At 35.5% G+C, this 23,276-nt stretch overlaps 3 protein-coding genes across 4 annotated transcripts; all 3 read right to left on the bottom strand.

Moving 5' to 3' along the window:
* Positions 1–574: 574 nt before the first annotated feature.
* On the bottom strand, positions 575–1,012 carry LOC129255431 (dynein light chain Tctex-type 5-like). Its single transcript, XM_054893784.2, has one exon. It carries the CDS (start codon positions 1,010–1,012, stop codon positions 575–577), a length of 438 nt encoding a protein of 145 aa, XP_054749759.2.
* A 4,390-nt stretch (positions 1,013–5,402) lies between these two features.
* On the bottom strand, positions 5,403–12,461 carry LOC129256836 (uncharacterized). Of its 2 annotated transcripts, none has more exons than XM_054895029.2 (2): positions 12,200–12,461; positions 5,403–10,038 (listed from the first exon to the last, which is right to left on the bottom strand). In XM_054895029.2, exon 2 carries the CDS (start codon positions 9,891–9,893, stop codon positions 8,754–8,756), a length of 1,140 nt encoding a protein of 379 aa, XP_054751004.2. In that variant the 5' UTR covers positions 9,894–10,038; positions 12,200–12,461; the 3' UTR covers positions 5,403–8,753. The 2 variants fall into 2 exon arrangements, with proteins under 2 accessions (XP_054751004.2, XP_054751003.2); XM_054895028.2 differs by lacking the exon at positions 12,200–12,461 and adding an exon at positions 10,389–10,526.
* A 2,108-nt stretch (positions 12,462–14,569) lies between these two features.
* On the bottom strand, positions 14,570–20,139 carry LOC129256168 (uncharacterized). The gene is made up of 7 exons (XM_054894434.2): positions 20,020–20,139; positions 18,641–18,781; positions 17,825–17,989; positions 16,865–16,972; positions 16,416–16,471; positions 15,871–15,978; positions 14,570–15,547 (listed from the first exon to the last, which is right to left on the bottom strand). Exons 1-7 carry the CDS (start codon positions 20,137–20,139, stop codon positions 14,608–14,610), a joined length of 1,638 nt encoding a protein of 545 aa, XP_054750409.2. The 3' UTR covers positions 14,570–14,607.
* Between the last annotated feature and the right edge of the window lie 3,137 nt (positions 20,140–23,276).

Below are 23,276 nucleotides of genomic sequence, written 5' to 3'. Positions count from 1 at the left end.
TATATTTATAAGAATGTAACATGCAAGGAACATCACTGCAATAACAGCAAATTCACGCAGAATAATATGCATTTCAAAAAATTATTGTTCCAAGAAAAGTGGAATCTTCTGATACTTCCCAATATTGTTATTTACACATGTATTTATATTTTTCTTTCTATTTTGTTGTTCACTGTAGTTTGTGTAACGACTGAACACATGGCGTATACACACATTTTAATGAATCGTATTTTCTGCTCAAATCCAAATATAGTAAAGTTGTGGGTTTGACGTCGTATTAATTATTAAGCTTAGTCCATATACCGTAGTACTTTAGCAGTAATATCATGGGTAAACATAAACACGATTTACTAATGCAAGTATATGAAGACTCTATGCACAGTCTGAAAGATGGAAAGGAAGACCAGAAAGACCCAAGCGATGACTGAAATTAGTAGACGTGTAACATCAAACTCACGATTGATAGATTTGGTAATCGATCACCAAATGTATGCAGGAAAGAAACTTGTAGAGTTGATTTGGGGTTATTTTCGAAGAGAATATCTGCTGTATATTTTATGAACATTATTTTTTTTTATTCCTGATACAGTCCATAAACCATAACTACTGCGAACAATGATCCGTTACTGTAATGTACAGTGGTCATTGAATCGGTACTGTCATTCCAAAGACATCGACTACCAAGCTGCACTCCGGGTTTCTCTTTCTTACTCCCGATGTTGACGACGACGACGAACTTATATCGAGGATACATCATTCTCTTCAGTTCCTCCATGATAATGCCTGCGATATCCCGAGACAGAAGACGACACTGCTTAGGATCATAATTTTCTTGAGATAGGTGTTTCTCTAAGATATTCTCAGTGGTTTGCTCAATATTCAAAGTTCGAAACTTCCTGGCTGGCTCCATTCGATATGATGGCTCCATTGCAGTGGATGGTCGTGAAGCAGGCTCCGTCAAGAAGGCATCTTCACTACCAGCTCCAGCTGGAGCTTTGGATCGGTCAGACATGATGATTAAAAGAAGAATTTATCTCCTCTTGTTTCAGTCCGTTAATTAAGAAAACAGCAAGCTTGGTCCTCCGAAAGCCTGGAAAGATTATGTATCACAGTCCCATTTCATTTGACAAGTATTATTTTAACACCTAAAAACTACTCTTCCTGACTCCAACTTGCAGTCTTCTGTTTAGAATAGTTTTAGTACTTCCTGATCACTCCAAACTTGACCGTATATATATTTCGTCACTATACGATGTCTTGCATGAAATATCAGAAGAGGATAACATTGATCTAACTGCGCATTTCGATGCTCCAGTCCAGACATGTGCATGTCTCTTGATAAGAAAATTGCTAACAGGCTATCATTACTTTTCTTTTTCTCACGAGCTTTTGGAACTTGGCAAAATATCGTCTGGAAGATGATTACAATCTATCAACGATAAAGACCCTTTCTAATCGAAAGTTTCAGATGAAATGAGAAGTGTATTTTTGTCGTTTGCGAATCCACCAGGGTCTAATGATGTCTCAAAGAAAATACGAGAGTGTGATTTGTTAACAGAGCTCTCAGTATACAGTGAGGGTAATGAATAGAAAACGAGATAAACAGAAGAACACAGAGCGAAACTGAATGAATTAAAACCTTTCTGCAAATATTAGAACGGGTGCTGTGGAGAAAGTCAACCAATATTGCACCCATGGTGATTTGCTCCAAACCGATGTGGTCTTTTGTATCCGATTCGCAGAGTACTAGTTCTTAATTAAGAGCTCTAAACACTATAGTTCATTCGTGGATAATGCTTGAAATACTCTATCTCCTCATTTTCATCTCACATTGACTGTCTCTCCGATTATACCGTTAAATGAATTACACAATATTTTCCTGTCTCAACTACGTTGACCCAGTCCTACCTATATTTTATATAAAAATTCTAACACAGAATTCGTATTATGTTCCATGATTTCCGCCATTCTTGTCCACTTTTCTATTTACATATAGAACAGTGTATTATGCCGACTGGAATAGAATATCAACCGCGTTGAAATCACTGCTCATAAGTGTCAGGTAGGCAAGAATGAATTGTTATTAGATGGATGGTGCTAATGATAGAACTACTTAATTGATTGTACGTAGTGACGTTCGTTGTGTAGCCTTTCCAGTTGATTGGCAGTGGCCATTTACTTACCCAATGTGGCATTTTAAGAAAATTGTTTCTTTATCACGAAGTGTCTGGGCACAGAATATTCCATGTATCTGCTTCAATTATATTATTTTCGATCATTTTAAGCAATATAAATCACGATATGAATCAACGCATTAACAAGCTATTTACATGATTGTGTTGTATATCAATAAGAAGAACATGGCAGAGCTGTGATGGCTGGTCAGATATTCCGATTAGCATGTCCAACTTGAATACCCTCCCATACCATATTAGTATTGCGATATTTGTAAAATTTGATCTTAACACCGCTGAAGGAGAAAATGCTATACATATTTATTCTTTGTTCCTGTGCTTTTTTCTAAATAATTGAATCATAATAATTTTTTGCACGTTAAAGTACTTTCGAAATAAAAGAAGTAAAGCTATATGATCCAGGTATTTAATCAACACAGAGCCAGACTCAGAGAATATCCATTTCAAGATGTTTCAATCATGTCAATGATGGCATGGAGGGGTATATGACTTTTCAAATTGCAGAACTCAATCTGATTATCTCTACACAGCACTATTGTATCTTAGTTGTTGGATAAAGTGGATGTATAGAATATCCATGCTCGGGCACTCATTTATTTTTGTTACATTATATAGAAAAGGCCCACAATTCATTTTCTGTTTATATAAATGGCACCTCCTGAAGTCCTGATGATTGAAAATCAGGCTTGCTTCATTACTTCATATCTCATGGTCATAACTAAGGACATCATCCCATCACAAAAACAATCTTTCTGCTCTCCCACTGAGCATTTTATTTTCTCGCCTCTAAATTTCCAGTCAGTCTCTTTCATTTTTGTTATTATTCAATTTCTCTTCATTCCATAATCCCAAAAATCCTTTTAAGGGTTACCAACATGGTGAACGGTCTTCCCACTCAGTGATTCAATCGAACCTTTACGTTGCATTTTGAAAATTCATTTATTTATTTATTCATGTTTTATTTATTACAAATGATACAATAAGGTGGAGGGTAGTTCGGTTCAGTTATAAAACTGCCTTACAACGAAGCCCTCCCATTTACAAACAGAAAATAGCAACAAGAATACAGATTAACTTTCTATTGTTTAAAAGAACAAGTATTTATGATTTTTATTGCATTCTACTTCAAGAAGAAAGACAAAAACGATGATGAATAAGAAGAAGAAGATTGAACATATGCTGTTTGTTCAGTCTCAATGACCAAACTGCTGTTTTGATCCATCAATTTTCGACAAAGACGTCTTTGTTGTTCTTTGTCAATACGAGCATTTGACAATGTTCTTGAATTCTCTTTGCGACAACTCCCTAGTGTTGTTCTGAAACAGCATCACGGAATGACACAATATGATTAAACATTTTAGGGTAAAGAACAAATCGATCTTTGGCCCAATTATTCTGCCAGTTCTTAAAATTTCAAATTTGAAAGGATCATAATAAACTCCAAATCAAATGACAAGGAAATGATTCTTTGGCTCATTACGTTAAGCAATTTAATAAACGACTCTTTTTGTGATGAAGAAATATGTCTCTCTCAATGTAGCAATACAAAATAGGTTAATACTTGAAAACAAACCATTTTATTATACCTCAACAAATAATAAAATTCATGCGTCAAATGGAATTTATGGCAGTCAAACTTTCCTTTGCAAAAACACTTTGAAAAATGATGTATCTGAGTATGCTAAAGCTAAATGGCATTGTGTTTTCTTACAAACAAAATGAATGCATCAACATAATAATGTTACGCTCCACTTTTCATTACAAAACTATGCTTGGGGTCTATAAAATTCCAACTTCCTATTTTTTCTCCTTTGTGAATACTATGCAAATGTATTAATTTCTTGTCTCAATTCATGTTTCATATAGAATATGGACTAATGTGTAGTATTAAATGGACCTTTTTATCAAACATATCTAATTACATGAATATAATTTTTAATGTAAATAAATTCATATACATTTAAAAGTAGCATATAACAGGCCTATAAGCATCACCGTTTAAGGGATGGTCCAGGCTGGAAATATTATATCTCAATAGAGTAAAATTTACAAAGCAAAATGCTGAAAATTTGATCAAAATCGGATAACAAATAATAAAGATCTGCATTATTCCGGTGAAACAGTTCTAGGCAGGTCTTTATGAATATTCATTAGGTGGGCTGATGATGTCATATCCCCACTTGTTCTTTGGTATTTTATTATATGAAATTAGGTTTATTCAAAAAACCAAGAACTAAAACATTGGGATTGACAAATGGTTAAGTGCATCATTTATTAATTGCTGCAACTTATTTCATTATAATGGAGACACATCATTTACACATGTTAGACAAAAATTGAACATTTATGATTTCATGTAATAATATAAGAAAAAGGAAAGTGGAGATGTGACATCATTAGCCCCCTAAAGAATATTCATGACGATGTGTATATAACTGTTTTTGCAAAATATTGATAAACTTAAAAATCAATAACTTCAGCATTTTGCTTTGTGAATTTTACTTTATGTATTTATATATAAATATTTTCAGCCCGGATCATCCCTTTAACTCACTCCTTACCATGGTGCACCCGTCACATTATTTGAAAGAAGGGGAAAAAATGTATTATTTAAAATTGAGAGAGAATAGAGACAAATTGGCGACAGATTTGCACAAATAAAAGCCTTGTACATGCAGTAGCCATGGCTGCATGTAAACCTCCTCGCCAATGACGCGAGTAAATGTTGCTTCCATAAGATTTAAAAAATCACATATACAAGTTTAAACCAAAACTAGAGAAATACTTGATGAAAGAAAATATTTTTTGTACATTCATCATTTTAAAGTAGCACTGAGAAAATGAGTGTCGATAAACTATTTAAGATAACAAATATTTTTTTAAAAATAAAATTACAAAATAAAAATGCATAGATAAATCACGTAAAACAAGTATATTGACAACATTGAAAGGTAACAAAATTGAAATCATTAATTCATTTCCATTTAATGATATTACAAGCAAGCAAATTTAACAGTTTCCTTTCAAATTCCATCAAAACGACTTTTGATTCGACTCACATGTGCGGATTAAAGACCCCCTCCCCCGGGGACCTATCCAAGGAGGATTCGTCTTTTGTTACTGGGGGTGCTGAGCATTGTCACATCACCCCCAGTAACAATAGATAATCCTCTGTGGCCAGGTCCACACCCCCCCCCCCCCCTCAATATCAAAACATGAAATTTACTGCGTGAAATTACGAAATGAGGAAATTTTACATTGTAATTCATTACAATTCATCAGCAGTGCCGGCCGCACAGAAGCGTTGTTAGCGTAACAGAACGCTAACAGTATATATGTCCAGTCACACCGTTCACGGGCGACCACCGCCTAGTCGCATTGTTTTCACCAACAGAGCACTAACAGTAGGTCTATCGGTATCGATAAACTCACAGAAGCTTAGCCGAATTCCTAATAATCTAACAATAAAAGGCCCAGCAGAAGCTAATAGTGGCGCTAATGTTAATACAAATCGCTATCAGTGCCGAGGGCACCAATAGTGACGATGTTAGTGAATAATTTCTCCCTTTAAAACTTGTCTCCCTTACTTATACCAAGTAATTTAAAATAGACATCGACCGAATAAAAGGGGTATTCCGGGCCAAAACAACAATATATGAATAAATGGAGTAAAATTAGATGAGCAAATTACTGTAAATTTCATCAAAATCTGATAAAAAATAACAAAATTCTTGAATATTAAAAATTTAACACTGTATTTTGCAAAGGATATTACTGGGCAGCATGTGGCCATGAAAATGCAATAAATGGAACGATGATGTCATATCCTCTAGCTCTTTCCACTTTTTCTGATTTTATTGAAATGAACTCGTAATTGTCTCAAATGTGTGTATGTCACCCGAGTAACAAAATGATGATCTTTGAAGCAATATTCTGGGTGGCCAAAATTTAAATAAACCTGATTTTGTATGACACAACAGACCCTCATTGCATATTCCTGAAGACATGAATATAAATTTCACCGAAATAGGGCCTAATGCAAAATTTTAAGATAGCATAATTTTTTGTATTCATTTTCAATTTTTATCAATTTGTCAGTGTTTTGTTTGTCTCACTTTACTGTTCAAACCGAATTATTTTCTTCAGCCTCGAGTACCCCTTTAAGAATGGGTATATAGCGGGGGATGACGATTAGTGCCAATATTTTTTTCTTCCAGTGTTTGAAGACATTTTTAAGAATAGACCCTACATTAGAAAGAAGAACAATAGCTGATGAAATTTATCGCACGACAATCATCCTTGGCAAATACTCTATCATGAGCATGATGAGTGAAGTCTGTGAAGAGCATTTTCAAACAAAAGAAACTGATGAAAAGTGGGATTGCATTTTCTTTTGGTACAGAATCTCCATCGTAATATCATGATATGCTAATTTTCTTTATCTTTTTAAAGCTTATTCGATATTTTTTAAAAACTAAATTAGTAAATAGATATTTACTACTTGCTGTCATTTCATGTTTAAAATGTAATAATAAGGACATTTTTGTAGGCCTATATAACAATAAATTACATTCCTTTACCATTTCCTAGACAAGATTTAAAACTTGTAGGATGTGCAAATAATCATAACTAAATCTAAAGTTAAATCTAGATCACTTCGCACAAATTATAGATTTTGCCTAAATCAAATCCCCTAACAACACTCGCGCCAAACGGTGCCCTAACAGTGCTTTCTGTGCCTTCTGTGCGATCATTCTACCCATGTTGATAGTAGCTGATTGTTAATGAATAATGATATACAGATTGTGATGTCAAGCGTTGATCCCAGATGTAAATAATGCTTAATGCATTACTTTGACATTAGCCATTGCGGCGAGATCACCGGTTGTAACAGGGCCCTTTGTGAGCGCAGTGTTGGCGCAATGTTACGCTAACAGCGTTTCTGTGCGGCCGATACAGGACTTGAAATCAATTTAACATATTTTCTCTCTTTCTCTTTGTAAATATTGGTATAACCCTTTTGCCCATCAACACTGTTTTCGTCTGATTTTTCTTCTTCTATTAATAATGATCAGCTTTTATATAGCGTTTAGTACATCGGAACGACGTGTCTAAGCGCTTTACAGATATATTATTCTTCTCCAAAGACCTGTGAAAGCATCTATTGTAGACATATTAAGGGATAAATATCATGCATTGAGTATTGAAATTTGAAGTGTTTAAATCGTTTAAATCCATTATACCTCATACGTTACAAAAGATTTTTCTTTGCAGGTTGAACTTTAAAAAAATCACAACAGATAAAATTAAACTACCACTGCCCATGATGATCCTGTAGGCATGCACTGTAAATTGGGACCTTTCGCAATCCTCACGGACGCTAATATTAGGGTCCCCTAACACAAAAGTTAACGCTTAATCATATACTTGATTTTTAAGATTGATTGTACATTATAGTCAATAGAATCAAACGTAAAAATTGCTCTACAATCAATGCTAAGCTTTGTGTTACAGGGGGGTTACAGGCCCTACATATCTGCTTTTCGTGTGCAAAATTCTTTCCCGCGACACCCGCACCATACATGCATGTACATTACGACTGATGGCTGGAGATATTCGAAATGCAGGACCTACAATAGATTATGACATGGATAAGAAAGTGGTTTTTCAAACAAATCGAGTACATATTGATTGAGGAAAAGGTTACTGAATTAAGGCTTAGATATAGATCATTACAGTCCATCGAATCGATATTGCATTTAATGTTGATTATTGGTGGATCACTGGCAATTAATTCCATGGGTCAGATCACCCTTCCAGCCGAAACCATTTCGCATGCGTTGATATGTACACAGCATATGCAGTAGGCCTATACATTGTGTGCTAGAGGCATATCGTTTGTGTAGGAGTAAACAAACAAGGGAAGCAAGTCTTTTCCAGAGTATGAAAATGCATCTCTTAACAAGTATGTAGCTTGTGAAACCCTTCAAGTATTGGAAAGTCGTCCTAAATCGGATATATCGCTGTTACCATAGTAGCAACCAGATTTTTGCACACGAACGCAGATTGAATCTTTCCGTTCCAGATGCGAAACGAAAAAAAATCTAATGTCACACAATTTGCATCGCAGGACAGAGTTTTACGACCATGACGACGGGCCCAAAAGTCTCTTCCAAAATCAATACCGTCGCAAATAAGCGTTCGCGTTCTCCAACGAAAGGTCGGGAACTTCAAATTATAAAATTTAACTTTAAATTAATTACATGCGTATAACATCAAAATGCATGTACAGTGAAATCACTTTCGAGTTTATGTTAGATATGATACATGCCAAGTCAGTTTAAACGTGTAATAAAACTACAAAGTCCAACCCTCAACAAGTCGATTTGAAGAAAAATCAGACAAGCATATCACTTAAAATGTCATCAAATTTAGATGTAAAACAATAAAGGTAGATGAAGCACACACAACCACAGACCGAAATAAATATGAAAAGGGGTGCTATACTGCTATTAAAAGTTGTGCTTGGCTAGGTGCTAGCAGATTTCTTAAATATTATTATGCGATTCTTGTTAATATATACAGCTTATCTGCTGTACAAAATGCCAATTCTCCAGATAAGTATTGTTGTAGATGGTACGAAGGGCAGGTAGAGGTCACAACTTCATAATCTGATATTAAAATCTTCTTACTTTTCATGTCCTTTGAATATTGCTCAATCGTCAGTAGTCCCTTATTTTCGATGTCAGACTTGAGCCACGAGATCAAGATAGTATCATCTTGACCACTGGCAATCTGAACTTGGACATCCTGTCTCTCTTTTGACCACTTTTTTCTTCCAGCCTCATCGATAAGGATGACTTTGGAGGAACGAATATATCCTCCATTGTAGCAAATATCAGCAACCAATAAATTCTCCGAAGATAACGATAGTAGCTTCTTGACTTTAAATCCAACGCAAGGTATCTCTTTGACAGGTTTACCGCCTTCTCGTGTGAAAACTTGGATCTTACCCTTTCCCATGCCATTATAGCCGACAAATATGTTTCCCTTTTCTTCGCCGGCTAGTACACTACTGCCGCCATCTTCAACACTCATCGTCTCAAATCTCTCGCCAAGACTTCGGCTACATGAATTGTAAAGACGGAGAGAGTTGTCATTAAACAAAGCTGCAAATCGACCACTCTTGAAAAATACTGCCCCTTGTATCTTCTGTACATCGGGGAGAATCGTTTCCATGGATCCATTTGGGAAATATAGGTGGATGCCTCCGAATCGATCAACAAGGCCCACTCTGTTGTCCTGCGTGGCTGAAAGTCCGTTTGCGCAATCCTTGGAAGGAAGGTCTATTTCCTTCACACTAAACTTCCATAAATCCATTTTCTTTGAAAGTCCGTGTTCTACCTTGAATATACTGACTGCAGACAATAAAGACACCATGACATCGTTTGTTGGAATACCTTGGAGTCCATCTGATGGAAGTAAAGTATCTTTCTTGCACTTTGGACATGTGATCTTGAAAGCACTTTCTGCAGATTGGATGGTTTGTTCTAAGCATTGAAGGCAAATAGTATGGGAGCATGATAATACCTTGGGGTCCTGCAACTCCTTCTGGCAAGATGGACATCGAGTTTCCTTAGCAATAATTAGACAAAGATCCTCCATAGTTGCTATACAACAGTTTTGATGGTTGGGCATTATAGATATGTGTATTTCAAATTATCACCTCGATACCCCTTTCTCCCTTCTCTTGCATGAAACTTCACGGTTCGGTGGCAACAATGTTACTTTGGAATTCAGTGGACCATTCGTTGTCTTGTATTATAACATGTCATATACAAAGCTGTAAACGTTACAAAGAGAGTAAAAGGAAAAACAAACACAATTAAGCAGAAATATTTAACGTTTCCCGAGAACTGATATTGAATACGAATAACGTAATTTACAAATTGAAGCAAACTTATGCATTATAACCAGGGGATTGTTTTCCCAGGTATTACAAGATATACAGAAAAAATTAAAATGAAGACAAATTTGACCATAAAGATCAGTCATTTCATAAAAAATCTGTGTGATATTTCATAGATCTTGTGAGAATGTTTTAACACTGGCGTAACGTTTTTTTTTAAGTTTCTTGAAGAGCCACTGCAGCCTTTACAAGAAATTGGGTCGAGTTAGTTAGAAACAACATACCCAACTAATTAGAAAAAAGGCATCTACATCAAAAGTCCCGTAAAAGCGAATCATAGCTAATTACTCCCGAATTTGTAGAAGGAAATTAGAACACAAAGCCTTAGTATAGTCTTGAAGATGACGGACCGAAATTTAAAAGTGATTTTCTCAGTGTATTTGTGAAGATGAAAACCTCTTGGAATCGTCTCTATATACCCTTCATCCTTCACTGCGTCCGACATAAGGGTTTCTTCGCTTTGTTAACAGAATCTAAATACTATTCATCATTTTGAGGATCATTCATCAAAGTCTTCACATGACTGACTACCTGAACTTGTTATTACGGTTAGTGAATTAATTGGACGAGGCTGTCAGTGTCCGGCCAAGGGCGGCCAATATACATGGTATAGAAGCGGGCGCGGGTAGATCCTTATGAGTTATAATCCTCAATTGAAATCTCTCTCTAACCTACCCTTCAAAACAATGATTTGATTTGAAATAGTAGCGACTTAGTTCACAAAGAAACGGTAGGGGAAGGCGGGGTAAGTTGAGCACAGGGGCAAGTTGAGCCACCAGCCCCAGGCCAATAATGAATGAGCCAGACATTATGGTGGTGTCATGTAATGATGACCCATTACATAACCCTTAACCCCACCACATTGTTTTCAACTTTGAAACAAAAAGTACTTTTTTAGAAGGAAAAATACAAATTTCAGCCCAAAAAGTAGAAAAGGGTGTGAAATAGATCAGTACTTTTTACCCACACATGTCTTTAAATATGATAAAGAAATAAGAACAATATTGTTAGTCCAGGTATGGATTCTCATTCTTGTCATAGTCTTTTACATGATGGATGCATAAGAAATGTGTGGATGTGAAAATATCGCATGAAGTTCGGACTGGGGTAAGTTGAGCCAACCAACATGGGGCAAGTTGAGCCATGGTAATTCTTATGGTAATGTATAATAAAATAAAATAAATCTTTTAAAAGCCATTGATATGCAGGCAGAAAGGAGCAAAACCACGTGACGGTTATTTTACTTTTAGAGGATGTTAGTATTTATAGAGAATTAGCAAGTGAAAAGACTTTAAATAAAAAATTAACATGCTGGTTCTTCCCACATACATTTTGTACATAGTTTTTGTGGCTCAACTTACCCCAGAAGGTGGCACCACTTACCCCACAGATGGGGCAAGTTGGGCCATTTGACTTCGTTTTTTTTTTTTAAGTCACAATGACTTTCAGTGTGGGGGTAGAAAGTTATATATAGGTGAAAACTATTTCCCAAGAATCAAACTTAAAGGCAAGGTACTTATTTCTACAATATTATTATTCATATGAATTCTAACATGCAAAATGCAAAAAGTGTCACAACTTACCCCGCCTTCCCCTATACGCTATAAGAGAGTGCAATGAACTATATCTTATACCCTTATTGTAATTTGGTCTTGAGAAGATGGAACTTCGCGTCCCTTTAGACCATGGCTGTGTGAAATGGGGGTGCTGAAGCACACCATATGCAGCACCCTGAAAATTAGGTTGGTCTGCTGTTTGATTTTTTTTTTTTTTTGGGGGGGGGGGGGGCTTGTCATTTTTTCCACATCAAAATCACCTCAATTCAGCATGCCGTTTACAAATCGCCCGCCTGCTTTAGACCCTTTAAGGTGCATTGTTGAACATTAAAATTACATCCCGGCTGCAAACAAATACAATCTTTGCACGATGAAACCCTGATTATTGTTGCAATTCTTATTCAAATTTGCACTTAAAGCGTACATTGGACTTTGTTTACAAGTAATGATTCGTAAACCTGACCTTTTGTCATACTTACATGCTCATAAGAAGATCCATCGTTATATTCGATAGGCCTATACATCCTTTCTCCCTCTCACGTCCCTGTTATCATGTACTAGTAGTAACTGACATTTACTCGGAATTCAACATAACTATCTCGTCATCCGCCGAGAGAACTCGATGTTTCGAATTCTTATATCTTCGTCATTTCCATCCCGGGGTTTTCCATTCACTGATTAAAAACTATTACCGATATACTTGGCGGATACAGGCTACCATTGCAACATCTCGCAGTGAGTAAAGGTTGTCACAACTGTATATTGCAATTAATATTGATAACATCACCAGCATCGAACTGATCAGTCTTATAAATGAAACTGGTTGTCCGATTTAAAAACAAACGTATTTATTAAAATTACACAAATATCATGAATAAATTAGCTTCATTTTCAGAAAAAATATATATATACAAACGTGCAAACTATGATACTTGATTTTAACACTGCTTCTTAATTAAATCGCTAAATACTAATGTCGTAAAGAGGTTCGTATAATCAGACTAACACTGACATACCATAGCATGCCTACGACCAAAAAATATTTAGCGGTATGATTGGCAAGCAAGTCCTTTAAAGGTACAACTATACTTCCGATCATTTTATCATACACTATAAATACCGAGTTGGCGTACAAAGTGAATTCACATTGCAGTTACATTTTGATAACACACCCTCCCTACAACGAATAGTAAAATAAATGATAGTAAAACAAAATAAATTGAACAAAAATAAGTGAAAATATAAATTAATTAAAATTTAAAAAATCGGGGAGAAATAATCAAGTGAATTAGTCGAATAAAATGAATAAATACATAGATAAACAAAAAAATGAATAAAGAATAAATGAGCCAATCAAAAGGATAAAGATTACAAAGACATAACAAATATACTATGAATGTTGCAATGCGTTGATAAAACACTAATTGCTCATTATGATTTAGGTTGCGTGGCATGTGTATATATACATGTGAATATACAAAGTATGTAATTTCCCGACAAAATTCTGCGGTCTAAGATCAATTTTGTTACCAGTCTATGTCTTCATTTCATGTTTTTGCGCGTGGGTGTGCGTGTGTGTCATCTTGTTTGATTTTGTGGAAACACTTGAAGATCGTGAGAAAAACCTGCTCAATTCTGTAAAATCTAGAAAATGCTTTTAAAAATCATTGACAAGGAATCATTTAACATTTTGTAGAGTGTATGTAGGAACTAATGATTTAAACTGATTCTGTAAATGAATGGTGGGAATGGTAGTGTCTCTTTAATAATCATGCATGCATGGGTTTTCCCCATTCAATAATCGTGTCGTGGATAGTGTTTGGTGTTCCGCATGTTAAATTACCCAAGCTAAGTTGTTGATTCCAGAAACAAAAGAAGTAAATCAATACCAGATCGATCCCTATATTAATATGCTTTCCGTGCATGAAAAGATAACGACCCCACAGTGTGTTATCGGCGTGTTCACATTGTAAATGTAATTCACACTCTTATGAAATGTGAAAATAATTCGAAGCCGTGTGGACACCTCTATGTATAATATGAGTATTTAAAGTGTGTTCACACGTGGACTCGATTGTCATATTCACAATGTTAAATTTGAGCATATTAACAGTGTGAAAAGATGATTTCACTTTATTCCCACAGTGTGAACATACTGTGAACGCATGCAGTGTAGGACACTTTGTGGGATATTCTTATTTTTCAGCAAAATTTGTTGATTGGCATATTCACAATGTTAAATTTGAGCATATTAACAGTGTGAAAAGATGATTTCACTTTATTCCCACAGTGTGAACATACTGTGAACGCATGCAGTGTAGGACACTTTGTGGGATATTCTTATTTTTCAGCAAAATTTGTTGGTTATAAACTTGTTATAAAACTTAATTCCAGCTACTGAACTAATTTAATGTTGATGATTAAAGAGACAAAATAACTCCATCAATATCAGGTTCACAATCAATGGCATGTTGTTCCTTTTTGCGGGATGTATTGTATTGTTGTTAGTTTCAATGTAGTTCTACTATGATAATACGGTGATCCCAATGCCTTCATGCATGGACCTATTCGTAATATGTCCATGCTTCATGCAAGCTATCCCCTACAAAGACCCTTTTCACGATTCAAAAAACAAAAAATGATCAGAAATACACGATGTTATTTTACACTAGATTCCCGTCATTCAACGTGTTCAATTTAGTTAATTACCTCACACGCACAAATGTTCAATAGTTTCAACAAAAAGTAAAGTACCATATCCCCTTTTTTTATGGACGTCCAGGATTATACTGTCCATCCTACATGTATTTCGGGAAAGTGATTACTAATTTTTAACTTATAATTATAATACCTTAATTTCAGAGATAAGTCATGGAATAAAGAACGCTCATTTCTGTGATTTTTCTTTTGCACGTATTACAGAAAGTTCGACATTTGACATTGCAGGCCTTCGATAAGGTTTTTCCCTGGTACACATCTCCGCAACATGCCTAAGATCCCGATCACCAGAAACTCTGCCAATATCAAGAAGGACCTTTCCTAAAGAATATATATCCGTGTATACCGAGGTAGGCTCCTGATCTCTTATAATTTCTGGAGCGAGATGATGATAGAGGAGTCCTTCTAGATATTCCCGTTCTTCTTCAAGCGTGAATGTTGGGAATTTCAAAGGCATTGTGATTGTACTGCCATGTCCAAAATCAATAATGTATGCTCGCCATCGCTCACCTCTTCGTTGCATGAGGATATTATTTTTCTTGAGGTCATTATGGAGGAGTCCCTTGTCGTGGAGGGAAGCTAGACCCTGGATGATATCGAGTGCGATGTCTATCCATTCCAGTCGACTTAATCCAGGACGTTTTTCAAAAAGAACATCACACAATGGATGGATGATGGCAAATCGTTTGTCCCCAATGAATTCTAACACCACGCCAAGATTATCATCGATCTCAACAATACCAAGCAATCCAGGGAATGAAGGGTTATCCGACATCACATGTTGCATGACTGCCTCCTTCATTGATCTAGAGATGAGTTTGTTCTTCATCTCTTCTTCACTTATACCACGATTTTTCTTTTCTTGGATCTTGACAGCAACTGGCATGTTTGTTGGGATATAGCGCATGAGATTCACCTTCCCGAAAGCACCCTTGCCTATCAAGATTTCCTCCCCTGTATCATTGGATTTGTTCTTCCAGAGTTGAAGCATTTTGGGATCAAGACGCTTAACTGGAATCTTCGCGAAAGTGGCAAGAACAGCTTGGTCAGTCTTCGAAATAGGAGACACTTGCAGTGTACCACTGCTGATAATTATATTCTTGTGAAATCTGAAATGGTAATTTTAAAAAGAGTAATACTGACTTTAGAATTACAAACAAGCAATAAAGGAACACAAGCGCTGAACCTTCCATTTGACATTTTTTTGTAAAATAGTTTTAATAGACTTATGTATTGAAAGTGAGTGGTTTTAAGGAGTAAACCATAGAGATGTATATTAGTATACATCTCTATGGAGTAAACACAGTTGAACAAAAGCATTTATGCAGTTTGAATTTATTTGATTCATCAAACCAAGCAATACATACAAATTGAAACGAAATCTTTTGACAATCTGGAATCATTGGAAACAGTATATAAAGATCAGACTTACGATGAAAGCATATGGCGCAGACGATCCACCATGATCTTGTTGTTATCGTTCTCAAAATGAAGACATGCTAGCTCTTCTCTTATTCTACAATTAGGCTCATCTGAATTTCTGAGTGAAATACAAATTTAAATAGATTTTTTAAGTTGCTAAATGCAAAAAAAGAAAGGGCATAAACCGTGTCCCTGCATCTCGTTCTATGCACAAGAACCTTATTAACTTTTGAGGCAATAAAGAAGCAATAAAATTCTTATAGTGTATCACAGGTCGTTTGTCCATTTTGTTTCAATCACAGTCAAAGATTAACCACAAGATGAATTACTCTAAGAAGGGGAATATGCAATTATGGGTAAAACGATTCGAATAAGATTTTATTGAATGTTTTTCAATTTACAGAGACAAAATTTTCTTTCATTTCTCCCAATTATTGTACAAACATATATTGAAAGTGTCTGTCGAAAGTTGGTTTATGCAAATTAATCAAGCACTTTGATGTGGTGCGATAATTTCAGTGCTAAACAAATGACATTTAATTAAAGGATTCTTACCTCTCTGATTTGATAGCAGTGTTGTGATTTCCTATGTGAGTATCATGGTTGTCAACCTGTGAAGAGAATGACGGTGACCGGTATAAAAGAGAAACTACACAGTGAAAATAAATAGAGCAAAGCATACCTCGTAATCCCATATCATCGAGAAAATAACCTTTTGTCCAAAGTAAAATACCGAGAAGACTATATAGCAGCTGTACATATTTTTTTCTGAGAAAGATCTTCTTTACTCATCATGCAATTATATATATGTGTGTGTGTATTTACTTACTTATAAACACTCCCACGATAATAATATTTTAATTTTTAACGATTTATCACTGACTTCATGCAAGTGTGTGAAACCAATGTTTATCCTAGAGCTCATTGGATAATAACAAATGTTAATGTAATATAAAAAAATATCTTGACTTTACATTATAATAATCTTTGAGATTAAAAATCACCTTGGTGATGACTTTTAAACTTGCCACTGTCTCTCCACATGGTTTGTTCACATCGGTTATATTATTAGCTGAGTCGGTATCCTTTTCCCCTTCTCCTTCACGTACTACCTGTAAAATGGTGACATATCATTTCTGGAGAAACAGATGCTCACTAGAAGTACATGAAGATAATATCCTCGAAATCGTTTGAAGAACAAGATATTGTGTTTGGTGCTTCAATAAAAAAAAAAAATCAATTTTTGACAATCCTAGGCTAAAAGGGATAGCGTTAAAGGGAGAGGAGTGAAATTATTGATGGGGACTTGGATGCCCCCCCCCCAAAAAAAAAAAATAATAATAACAATAATAATAATAATAATAATAAATAAATAATTAAAAAATAAATCAAAAGAAAATAAATAAATAAAAATCTCAGAAGTGGCATTTTCGGCCTAATCATCATAATGTGGAAGCGTCACGACGACACGTCGTGGTGTAGCGATTCTGACTATTGACTCGTAAACAGAGGGTCGTGTATTCGAATCCTATCGAGGCCTAGCGTCCTCTGGCAAGGAGTAAATCCATACCTTGCCATGTACTCTCCACGCAGGTGTGGAAACGAAAGCATATATGGAGTAAGCCAAGCAACTCTTATTGGACTGCTCTCCAGTGAGTGCATACATTGTGTGCGGGCATGCCAGGATCCTATGACAGGGGCAATAGACGCTGTTCGCTATATTAATGAGGATGATACATGTTGTTATCATTATAATGTATTTTTCAACCATTTCCATCAATTTCCTTCTGGCAATTTTGATTTTAGAGGTCAAATGTATGAAAGGAAATAATTGTATATTTTGTACAATATGTTGATTTGGGCTAACTCGCTCTATTCGCTCGCAAAAGACTCTGACACCCTAAATTTGTCATTGCCTTAGTCCAGTATTGAGTAAATACATTTACCATGATGATATTTCTTACCTGATTATTGGTACTATTTTCCTTTAAAACTCGTCTATAGTCTTGTAAAAGTTGTTCGAATCTTTTGTTTATCTCGCCATATTGCTTTCGAAGGGCTGCATTCTCATTGACAAGACCACAATGATGTGCACAATTCCCTTTGGACGTAAGCTTCTCTTTGATCTTCTGCATAAAAATATATATTTCATCAAAATACACAGATAATAATGGTAGCAAAGTAGGCAAAAAGTATAAATACCAAAGAACTTTTAGAAAAGAAACAAATTACAAAAGTCTAGTGTACACAGGAAATGAATCGAGTACAATAGTATGTTTTGTCTAGGAATAATGATATAAGGGACAGATTCATTTGTGAATGATCACTACTGTTCCGGCATACAAGCATTAATCATTGACATAAATATATATATTTATTGATATCATAAACATATTTCCAAAAAGAATGTGCTTAAATCAGCAAGATGCCATCCTGGAATTTCCATTAAAAATATACATAGCTTTTGCTAACACCAAGCATGCCAAGTATAATAAGAAGATGAAAACAACCAAAGGGTTGTTACAACTCTAGCGAGGATTATTATGAGCTATCCGTTTTTACATATAAAAAGTAAATGTTTCTGTTAATCTTTTTGAATTTTCAGATGGTTGAAAATAATTTCAAATAATTTTGCAAAAAGTCATTGAGTCCAAAGTTTACTCATAAAGAAAGCGAAGTTTGGAGCCAGTATATAATCACATGCATATAGTAAAGTCGTGATTGGCAAACCAACTACTTCCGATCGTCTTTATTTTTAAAACTTTCTTCATGGAACTCACATCGAGCTTCCTCTTCATGACTATTCGAGTAGCTTCTTGTCTCCTCCAAGTAGTGTGTAATTGGTAAATGACAGTATCGACATTGCTGTCAAGTGGGCAAGGTACTATTTCTCGAACCGCGTCAACTAATTTAGCGTAGTCCTATACAAATGAAAAGTAGAGAGCTAGAGAGTTCAACTGTTCCCAATTCCCACCCCCTTCGTCATTCCCTCTCTCAAACACTCACTCCCTATTTCAGGCATTTTCCATGATGTGCAATGGCACAACAAGTGGAGTATATCTTAGTAATGCAAATAAAAATTAAATTATGGGAAGAATTAATGCCGAATTTCTTTGAATATCTGGCTGTATTATCATCTTTACATGACAAAGTTATTACAGAATAAATACTTATTAGTCGGGTAGATATGAAATTATTGCATGACCGTCACGTTGGGTATATATCCATTTTTTTGCTGAAAGTTGTAGTATAGAGTGTCTACTTCAAGAATCCGACGGGTGCCACGCCCACTTTTTACATACCTCTTAAATATGACTTTCATATTTTACGAAATAAACATGTCATGTTTGATATCATATTAAAGCTAATGAAACATCAAATGCAAATATATGAATCAATGTGCATTTGAATTACGCAAATGTCATTTAAAGGTCATTTAAGGTCATAAAAGGTCAAATTGCATTACAAATGTAAGTAATACATATAAGGTGAAAATATCATGTTTTGAATACAAACAAGTTATGTATTATATGCATTTTTTGCTTAAAGTTAAGTTGAGGGTGTGCATATTAAGAGTCTGATGGGTGTGACCTTGTCATCTTGAGGAATCTTATTTTTTATATGTATTACTTACATATGTAATGCAAATTGACCTTTTATGACCTTAAATGACCTTTAATTGATATTTGCGTGATTTAAATTCACAGTGATCCATATATTTGCATTTGATTTTTTATTACTACCTTTAATTTGATACCAAACATGACATGTTTATGTCGTAAAATATGAAAGTCATATTTAAGAGGCATGTAAAAAAGGTGGGCTTGCACTATGACGTCAATTTTAAAAAATTCCCAAAGGTGCCCAAGTGGCACTCGTCGGATTCTTGAGGTAGACACCCAACACAACAACTTTCAGCAAAATAATTGCATATATACCCAACTTGACGGTCATGTTATGGTCTTACTTGACTGCATTGAAATATCATGATATTATGCATCGTAGGCCTACTAATAGCCAGCCTCTTCATTTTTTTTACTCATTTCGCCGCTGCTATGGTCAGGCTCGAATAAGATATTAGAAGCCAAGGACATAAGATTGATAAAATAAAAACTTTTAGTATTTCCACCGATAAATCAGTTTTCAGTTGAGTACTTACTGATTCTGTTGCTCTAGGCCTATTTTCGCTGGCATCCTCTGAAAGAAAAACCTGTTTCTTTGTTGAAGGTGACAAGTCCGTTTGCTGTACGTTTGTGTTTGTTTCTCTCGTTTCAGCCATTCTGAAATATTTGTACATCATGTGCCATTATTCTGCCACAGATATTTTCGCATTTATCCACGTATGCCCCTATATACTTGTACTCTTTGATTTGATTTTAATACAGAGGTAATACACATGGTAAATATATAACAAATCAACAATACTGTGGTCGTAACATAAGCAATTAAGATGAATAACAAACATATTGTCCATTTAACGAAATTATAATTTAGAGGAATGCAGAAGACCGCCATCGTGAGCGATTACAATGGATTAGGCTTGATAATGATGGCGGCCTCGTAAAAGGTACATGTGTTTCTACATTGATCAAGTGGGTGCAATGCAGATGCAGGTGCTGCAGGGAGCAGTTGAGGTTTTGATTTGAAGAGTGTGATGCATAAGATGGGAAAATGTATCTTTTAACTTTTAAGATTAGCTTTCAAGGAGTATATTGTTGAGCATGATTTAATATTGTCTTGAAAATTGTTCCAAATATCGGGACCATAATGTCAAATAGATTCATTGGTTATTAATAAATTGGGGTTATTGAGATGGATGTTTCCAGATATGCGGGTTGGGTAGGAGTAGACAGACCTGTTAAACCTAAACATGTTATCAAATGGTGGAGGAAGTTGATTGTTGATATACTTGAATAAAGGATTGTATGATAAGAATAAAGTTTTATGAGGAAGAAGAAATTTCAACTTGGAAATTATCCCAATACTTTTTGAAACGCACATTGTAACATGGTGTTATGTGTTGATTCCAGGTCAAAACTTCATCCATAATTACACCTTAAAATTCTGTTTTCATTTTTCTGTTCTAATGGTGTGCTGTAAATGTTAATATGAATCAGTGTGTTATTTTACGAATGATGTCTAAACTACATAAAATGTGTTGTTGTTTTTTGCAGGTGTAGATCTATAGTCGGACTTTTACGGTATGCGTGTTTGCCCAAAAGATTTACAAGGAAATGAAAAAGGTAATCGTTCATTTTAAGGGGTATTTTCAAATTTTAGGACCACAACCCCCACCCCCCCCCCCCCCCGCTTGATCCGCGCCTGCTTATTTCATTGATTTTTTTTTTTCATTTTTAAGGGGATAAGACTGCATGAGGTATTGTTTAGTTTCTTGTCAAATTTAATTCAAATAGTCCTACATGTAATGTGCGCCCCTGAAATTTTAATAACAAGTATGATAAAATAAAGTCTTATAAACAATAATCATAGCTAAAGTGGTAGACCCTACATCACTTTTCATTCATAAAGAACTACCATACCGTAAGAGCACTAGTATTCAACCCGTTTGGAGAGTTTCCTCAAATATATAGAAATATAGAATTTACCTGAATTTCAGACCCGTCTTATTTCAAAGAGCAAATGCTGGTTATTCTTTTTCCGTTATTTTTTTCTTCAACCAGTTGACTGTGTGCGCGGGCGATCGAATTATACGGCGACAGATTTTGGTACTAGTATTCAACCCGTCGGCACTAGTATTCAACCTAGCGATGAAAGATGGCCCTGTCTCTCAATCTGCCCTTGTCCCATCCGACTATGGACTAGACCATTTGAGATGAGACCAAACAGGGAATTAGTCAAAGCCAGAGACTTACATAGATCTAGATCTAATTTAGCAATCTAAACCCTTTTGAGATTTGCTATCAATCCTCACTAGGTTGAATACTAGTGCCATTCAGTGCAAAAGGCCATCGCCGCATAATTCGATCCTCCGCGCATACAGTCGACAGATTGACAAAGAAAATACCGACAACAGATTACCCTGGAAATAACAAAGGTATGAAATTAAGATAAATTCCCTATTTCTAAATATTTTGGGGAATATGTCAAAATCTTTGAATTATGCCGGGTTGAATACTAGTACCCATACGGTACATAAGACACTATCATGGTGCATGTATATATGTTTATTAAAAAAAATTGAATTGATTTTTTTGTAATTTCATCCTCAAATAAACCTGTTCAGACACACAAAATAATGTTTTAATGAATGGGCCTATGCCCTATTGCACTGGTTTAGAATACCAACAACATCAATATTAGTTAGACCAACACCCATATTATAGTCGAATCATCTAAGGAATTAGGTAACATTTTCGCAAAGCAAACATTGACCAAATTACTGATTCATGAATATCAAAAGAAAAAATATTTACCCGCATAATCCATTCTATCATAATATGCAACTCATCTGCTATGGATTTGTTTCTGACTGCTTTTTCTAAGTGCATGCAGATATTATATAGAGAGCCCGGCTAGATCGTTGTCATGGCCAAGTCGACTTCACTTGCAAACAGATCCCACATGACTATGCGATGACGTAGTCAAAACTTTAAGCCAATGAAAGACTTTAATGATGCCTATGACACGCCCCCGGCACGTTCTGCGCATGTGTTTTCGTTGCGCTTTAATTTGATTGTTACGTCACTCACGTCACCAGCGTCGATAATCGATGGTCATCAGCCATGCAGTAGGTCTACTAATATAACATCTTATTCTTATATTTCTGACTACAATTTGCTACAGGGTCAAAGTGCGGACAAACATGGGGGGATGAATCAGTCACAAAACTATACATCTCTATGAATAGTACATTTTAGGCCTAATGACATCTCGGGCTAAAATTAATGTGACAACATGCAGATTTGATAAACCTTTACCTTTCGCATAACCACCATTGTTGTTGATTAAACGAGGGGGCAGATGACTCCCCCCCCCCCCTGGGGGGGGGGGGAGTCTGGGCGTTGTGGCGTGCGCCTGTAATCCAAGCTATGTGGGGAAGTTACAAATTGATGCAGAGGTTCGAGGTTCGAGCCCTGGTCACGTCTTTCGGATGGTGACGTTAAAGGTCGGTCCCAGACGTAAATAATCATATCTGATTGATACACGTCTGACAAAACTCAAATACACACTCCCCCCCCCTTATTTAAGGTGGGGAATGACGTGTGTTAATATCCCCCCAATAATTTACAGTCGAACATCACAATATTTAGGATGAATCATCATATGACAAGCATGGTCATAAGGTCTTAAGGAGAGAGTACATGATGATCATGTATAGAATTATTATATTAAGCAAAACCGCCGTCAATTTTATCTCGTGATTTGTATTCTTATTGAATGAAACCATTCCTTCCA

This window comes from Lytechinus pictus, chromosome 3, assembly GCF_037042905.1.
Source record: "Lytechinus pictus isolate F3 Inbred chromosome 3, Lp3.0, whole genome shotgun sequence".
In the NCBI taxonomy this organism is placed as follows: Eukaryota; Metazoa; Echinodermata; class Echinoidea; order Temnopleuroida; family Toxopneustidae; genus Lytechinus; species Lytechinus pictus.
The sequence above is the reverse complement of the archived record's forward strand: the minus strand, read 5'-3'. Positions and strand labels throughout refer to the sequence as shown.

Excerpts from the sequence above, each read along its gene's own strand:
- LOC129256836 (XM_054895029.2), bottom strand. The coding sequence starts at position 9,893 with ATGCCCAACCATCAAAACTGTTGTATAGCAACTATGGAGGATCTTTGT.
- LOC129256168 (XM_054894434.2), bottom strand. The coding sequence starts at position 20,139 with ATGGCTGAAACGAGAGAAACAAACACAAACGTACAGCAAACGGACTTG. Across the intron at positions 17,990-18,640 it reads TCATGAAGAGGAAGCTCGAT|AAGATCAAAGAGAAGCTTAC; the intron begins GTGAGTTCCATG and ends ATTTTTATGCAG. Across the intron at positions 15,548-15,870 it reads CTGCGCCATATGCTTTCATC|ATTTCACAAGAATATAATTA; the intron begins GTAAGTCTGATC and ends TTACCATTTCAG.
- LOC129255431 (XM_054893784.2), bottom strand. The coding sequence starts at position 1,012 with ATGTCTGACCGATCCAAAGCTCCAGCTGGAGCTGGTAGTGAAGATGCC.